This window comes from Neomonachus schauinslandi, chromosome X, assembly GCF_002201575.2.
Source record: "Neomonachus schauinslandi chromosome X, ASM220157v2, whole genome shotgun sequence".
Classification (NCBI taxonomy): Eukaryota; Metazoa; Chordata; class Mammalia; order Carnivora; family Phocidae; genus Neomonachus; species Neomonachus schauinslandi.
Genome location: NC_058419.1, coordinates 30,643,568 through 30,649,567, shown reverse-complemented (window position 1 = coordinate 30,649,567; position 6,000 = coordinate 30,643,568). Strand labels below are relative to the sequence as shown.

At 53.1% G+C, this 6,000-nt stretch overlaps 1 protein-coding gene across 3 annotated transcripts in view; it reads left to right on the top strand.

Moving 5' to 3' along the window:
- The window catches only part of LONRF3 (LON peptidase N-terminal domain and ring finger 3), a 33,049-nt gene that overhangs the window by 1,321 nt on the left and 25,728 nt on the right, over positions 1–6,000 (top strand). The window contains exons 2-3 of one of the 3 annotated variants that reach the window (XM_021686275.1): positions 2,227–2,345; positions 5,777–5,899. In XM_021686275.1, the coding sequence (XP_021541950.1) occupies positions 2,227–2,345; positions 5,777–5,899 (242 nt within the window). Of the gene's footprint in view, positions 1–2,226; positions 2,346–5,776; positions 5,900–6,000 lie in introns of those variants that run through there. The other 2 variants (XM_021686290.1, XM_021686284.1) reach the window with 2 other exon arrangements.

The window sequence follows — 6,000 nt, the reverse complement described above, 5'->3', positions numbered from 1 at the left end:
CATCCCGCGAGCGTGTGCGGGGGGGAGGGGAGCGTTCGCGCCCCGCTGCCCTGTGACTCATTGTCACCGCTTCCTATCACACGATCCTCTGCTGAAATAGATGCCCCCCCCCCACCCCGCCCGCAGCCTGCGCCCTCTCCTCGAACCCCTACCCCGCCAGCCCGGGCGGGCGACCGGGCGGCGCAACTGCTCGGGGATCCCCGGGGACCGCGGGCTGGCTACGGAGGGGGGCACGCCTCGGCCACCCCCCCCACCCCCCCACCCCCCGCTGCCGCGCTGCGGGAGGAAGGACGGGTGGGCTTGGCGGCTTCAAGGGCAAACGTGGGCAGCCCCAGGGCTCTGGCCGCACCGGGGCGCCCGAGCTCCCTCGAGGAGCGGCCCCCGCCGACCCTCCGCGTCCCGACCCAGGAAGTGGCTGCGGAGCGGCGGGCCGGTAGTGCCCAGCTCGGGCCAGCCGCCGGGAGCTCGGCCGGCGGGGCGCGGCGTCTGGCGGAGCGTGCCGGGGAGGAGGCGGCAGCGCCGGGCAGACGGGGGCTCTGGGGATCCCAGGGTGCCCTGAGCCCGACTCCGACGGGTTGGAGGAGGGGGTGGGTTCGAGGCTCCACGTGTTGACTTGCTATCCGAATTTGCAACAGGTAGTGGGGGAGGGGGAGGAGCGCGGGCTAGCGGTGCAAGGTTGCAACTCGAGGTAGAGGAGGACCCCTCCCCCCACGCACGTCCTGTGCCCAGGCAAGGCACACTGAGCCGGCACCGGGCTGGCGAGTGCTGCAGAACAAAAGGGATAGCATACACCGTAAACTCTGCTGACGTCTGGAGAGCGAGTAATGGGCACCCAAGCAAGTCCTCTGCACAGCCCTGGGGAAAAACCCCACGAAGCGTGTTCCAGCAGCCGCAGCTGGAGCCCAGTCCCTGGGCAGGAGCGGGGCAACCTGGAGACAATGGAGGTCACTTAAACCCAGATCTCCAAGGGAGGTTCCATTCCTTTCAGCCGTACCTCAAGGGCCAGGAAAGCCCCTTCCCGCTGTCTTCCTCCCCCTTTGTTGCTGCCACCGCTTTTCCCCTGGGAGTTTCTTCCTTCACCTTTGTTAATCTGAGCGGTCAGGGTGAAAAAAATGACAGACTTACCGTTTTAAGAGGTACGGGGCCTCCCCAGCAGGCGAGTATCTCTGTGCTGGAAGATGGCCAGTGTCCCCTTATTATTCTATGTAGTGCACACCCTTCAGAAAAAGGAACATCTCCCCCGCCCCAGCTTCAAAGCTTCAAAGTCTGACCAGCTAGCAATATGACTTGGAGCAGATGCCTTTTGCTCCCTGGGCTTGATTTTCCTCATCTGAAGAATGGATTGATTGAGCCAGGTGATCTCTAAAGGCCGGTCCAGCCCTGGCACCTAGTGATTCAAAGTGTTAGTGAGAGCCGAGCTCACTTCATTCCCAGCAAGCAGCCTTGTTTAGGTGCAGTCACATTTGGCCATCTAATGAGAGGATGGAGCCTTGCAAGTGAATTCAGAGAAACTTCATAGGCCCTGAGCTTTGTAGACAGAGGTGTTGCTAATGTCATGAGAAGACTATCCTGGACTTGTCTTCCTGGTGGGCAGGATGGGGGTCACATCTGGCCACCTCCCTTTCCCTCCTCCCTGGCCTGTTTCTTTGTGGGTGATACCTCACTCAGAAGCCAGGCTGCCAGTTGGTAGCCATGCATAGCCGCGAAGTAGGGGGCCAGGGTTTCCGCTATGTCAGAGCGGCTAATGCACCACTGACCCCACAGACCCTCTAAGGAACGGCTTGAGAAAGGAGAAAAAATTACTTCTTTATGGGGCGCCTGGATGGCTCAATTGGTTAAGCGTCCCACTCCTGATTTCAGCTCAGGTCATGATCTCAGGGTTGTAAGATGGAGCCCTGGGCGTGGAGCCTGCTTGGGATTCTCTCTCCCTCTCCCTCTGCCCTCCTCTCTCTGTCAAAAAGTAAAAAATAAATAAAAATAAACAAACTTAAAAAAAATACTTCTTTATAGTTGGGGAAGCTCAGACCCAGAGTGGCGGGGGTGGAGGGGTGGCAGGCAGGGCAATATCAGGGCTGGAAATGGAGCTTAAGCCTTTGAATCCCCAGTAGAAAAATCCTAGATAACTTGCCATTTGCTCAAGATCCGTTCTCATACAGGACTTATGTTTTTGCGCTGAGACCATTAATGAGAGCTTTTTCTTTTTTCTTTTTTTTCTCATTCTGGCAGCTCCAAATGACCACTTGCTTTATAGCAACCGGTCTCAAATTTATTTCACCTTGGAGTCTCATGAGGACGCACTGCATGATGCAGAAATAGCATGTAAGCTCCGCCCAATGGGTTTTAAGGTGAGTGGAATGGGAGGGATGGGAATGGCTTGTCCTATAGATGGGAATTGGCAGGAGGGGCTGCCTCCCTGAGGGTTTGGGGCACTAGAGCTCAAGCAGAGCAGGGAAGAGGCTTTGCTAAGGAGCTGGGGGTCCCTTGGCAAAGGGTGACTCAGGGGTCTGCAAGGGAACTGGATTCTTCCCCAGTTTTCTTCTCCACCTGATGACTGCAGAGCAGCTTAGGCTTTGTGACTCTTCAGAACATGGACTTAGCAGTCAGACCGCCTGAGTTTATGCCCCAGCTCTGCTACTTCTACCAGCTGTGTGGTCCTGGGCAAGTTACTTAACCTCTCTGTGCCTCATCTCCACATCTCTAAAATTGGGAAGGGGGATATTCAATGCACCTACTTAACAGGGTTCCGTTGTGAAGATTACATGAGCTAATACATGTAAGATGCCTAGAACAATGCCTGACACATAGCATTATGTGTTCTATCATTTTCAGGGACAATAGAAAGAGGAACATGAGAGAAGTATTGCTGGCTGGTTGTGTTATTTCAAGTCCTTAATATAATCAGCCTGCTGGTATCCGCAAACATCTAGGTCACATGAAGGGGTGGTCAGAGAAAGGCTAGGCACCTCTCAGGATGCTAGGATGCAAAGTGTCACTTTCTGCATCTCTGGCCTCAGGACGGGCCCCTAGCCACGTGTCAATATTTTGTTTAGGAGATTAGGTTTGAGCCTGGGCTCTATTACTTGCAAGTTAAGTGACCATGGGGAAGTCGCTTCACTCTCTGGACCCCAAGGGTCCTTGGTTGCAAAGCACAGCTATTGCTGTCTGCCCCACTTGCCTCCTGCGGAATGTGGTGTGAAGGTCACTGGTGAGCATGATCAAGAGGCCATTCTGGGAGCTCTGCCGTTTGCTAGGCCTTGGTGTAGTGTTCTCTCTATACAACCCCCAGGATGCCACCTCGGAAACCCACCTTACCCAGGTTCTGATCTGTGGTCCCTTATCGGAATCCCATGGGGCCAGAAGTGTTCAGAGTCCAGAACGTTTCTGATTTCAGAAAGACCATACACCAGGTGGCACCCTCAGTGAGCTCTGGACAGCATCTCACAATCATACACGCTAATATTTCTGCCGTACATTACATGAAAATTCACACTAAGTGAGATAAAGAATATGACGTAATCTATATCATATATATTTGCCACTTAATGACTTTTGATGCCAAGCTTATGAAACTTTGGATTATCAGACTGTTTCTGGAATTGGGAACCTCAGATAAAGCATTTATGGACCTGCACACCGGGCCATTGGTGTGAGTGAATCTCTCATGTGCTTCGATGAGAAGGTTTTCATGGGTTATGGCAATAGTATGTTCTCCTTACCAAGGAACAGATTTACAGTTTACTAAAAGTCACCAGTGTCTTGACCCAAAGGAACTTCAGTGAGAACATTTTGTGCTGTATAGCAGTGCAGGTCAGGAAGCTGCCTGGGGGTCAGAGGACTTCTCTTGCAGCTTCTTCTGCTCCCACCCTAAACCTAGGGCCTAAAGGTGGGAGCCTTCATAGTACAGTGGGAAGCAGGGCTGAGAAGTAGTAGACCTTTTCAGATGAAATGGGGAAAGTGACTTCCCCAGTGAAATCAGACTTGGTGGAAGTAGTAAACAGGAGTTTCATTTCCCCAGAGTGCTGGGGTAAGCAGAGAGGCAGTGCAGAGAATGACCGGTATTGTCTTGAGGGTTGAGAGAAGATTTGAACTGATGCATATGATTCAAAACCAGCCCATACTCTGATTTGCATACTTCCCACCATTTCTTTGTGCAATGCCCCTAGGGGAGGGCTGTACCTCCTGCAGCCCTAGTCCAGCCAGTCCAGCCAGGCTCAGTGGTACTCAACACATCCTGCAGGTGGGTGGGCTGGCTGGCCTGAGCAGGTGGAGTATATGGGTTGCTCTTTGGTACGATTGGAGGGGTCCTAGAGGCCTCTCCAGTCTCCCAACACTTATCCCCCCTAGCTGCCCTGAAATGTCATGCAAGCCTTTCTCCAGGGGGCCCCTGGTAAACGCTGCTGGGAGGAGCAATGAAGGAAGCCATCAGCACCCAAGTATCAGCCAAGATTAGGCTCCAGGAAAAGGGTGGGGGTACAGGGGAGGACCTCAAGAGGTTTGGAGCAGGGGTCACAGCTCAAGAAGGCAGATCCCTGCCGGTGGAGACTGTAGCCAGGTCGGAGCCAGAGGGCACCGCCCCAGGGCCTGTAAAAGCATGTTAGGAGGGGAAGCTGGGAGTGCCCAGCAGCTGCAACCTGGATCATTTCCTTCTCTAAGTTAGACTCAGGGTCAGCCGTGGAGGCAAGGGAGTGGGGGGCAGGCCCCCGAGGGGCACCCTAGCTGACTCAAGAGCAATGCCCTCCCAGCCAAGTTACAAAGGCCACCTGTCCCAAGGCACAAGAGAGAATGTAGCCCTCTTCCCACCTCTTTTCTTGTTCCTCCCTCTTCCCCAAGATGCTCTTCTGTTACCTCTAGAGTTTCTCTGCCGGGGCAGCTGGGCGGGGACCCCGGAGAGCCCTAAAACTTCTTTATACTTTTTTTTTTTTAAAGATTTGTGGGGGAAGGGGCCGAGGGAGAGAATGTTCAAGCAGACTCCCGCCAAGCAGGGAGCCGATGCAGGGCTAGACCTCACGAGCCAGGAGATCAGGAACTGAGCCGAATCCAAGAGTCAGATGCTTAACCAACTGAGCCACCCAGGCACTCCTAAAACTTCTTTATACTTTTTAAAGATGTGGGAAGGGAACAGAAGTGAGCTGAGCCCACAGGAGGGAAAGCATTTGCTCAGTCCCTGGTAGCCCTTTGAAGAGAAGTCAGCTTTGTGGGGAAGAGCATTCTTGGGGTCCTAGACCACAGTTCTAGTTCCAGCTTTGCCACTAACTACCTTGAGGTCTTGGAGAGGTCATGTCCTTTCCCTTGGGCCTCTTCTGAAAAATGATCAGCAAGTATAGGTAATCACTCAGCCAGTAATGTGGACTAGGTCTTTGCTTGACAGACTAGTTAATAGAAAGGCCTATCTGGGTGGGTTCTGGACGCTGGATAGTATGTGCTTAAATGAGGGTCCTTGCTACATTTGGCAATACCTCCAACACAACAGTGGGGCAGCGGGGAGGTCGTATGGCACAGTGGTTAAGAAATGGGACTTTGGTATCAGTCAGTCCCAGACTTAAACCTTGATTCCACAATTGACCATCTGTGTTCCTTTGGGCAAGCCACTTTTCTGGGTCTCAGTTTCATCTTTTGTAAAATGGGCTTCAGATCATTTGCCTACAGATAGGGCTGTAGATAAGGTAGTCCTTCTAAAACCCTTCACAGAGTAATGAATACTCACTAAGTGTTTGGCTAGTGTCAGTAAGTCAGTAGGTGAACAAGAACAGGATTGAATGCTAATGTTTTCTTCCAGGCACACTTCAGAAAAGCACAAGCCTTAGCCACCTTAGGCAAGGTGGAGGAAGCACTAAGGGAGTTTCTATATTGTGTGTCCCTCGATGGAAAGAACAAAAGAGCAAGATCTGAAGCCCAGAGGGTGAGTTGAGATGATGTCAGGTCCAGCTGTCCAGTGGGCTCCCACTTCTCTGTCTTCTCCAAGGAGGGGAGTGAGGGAACTGCCCTTCCTGGCATTTAGGG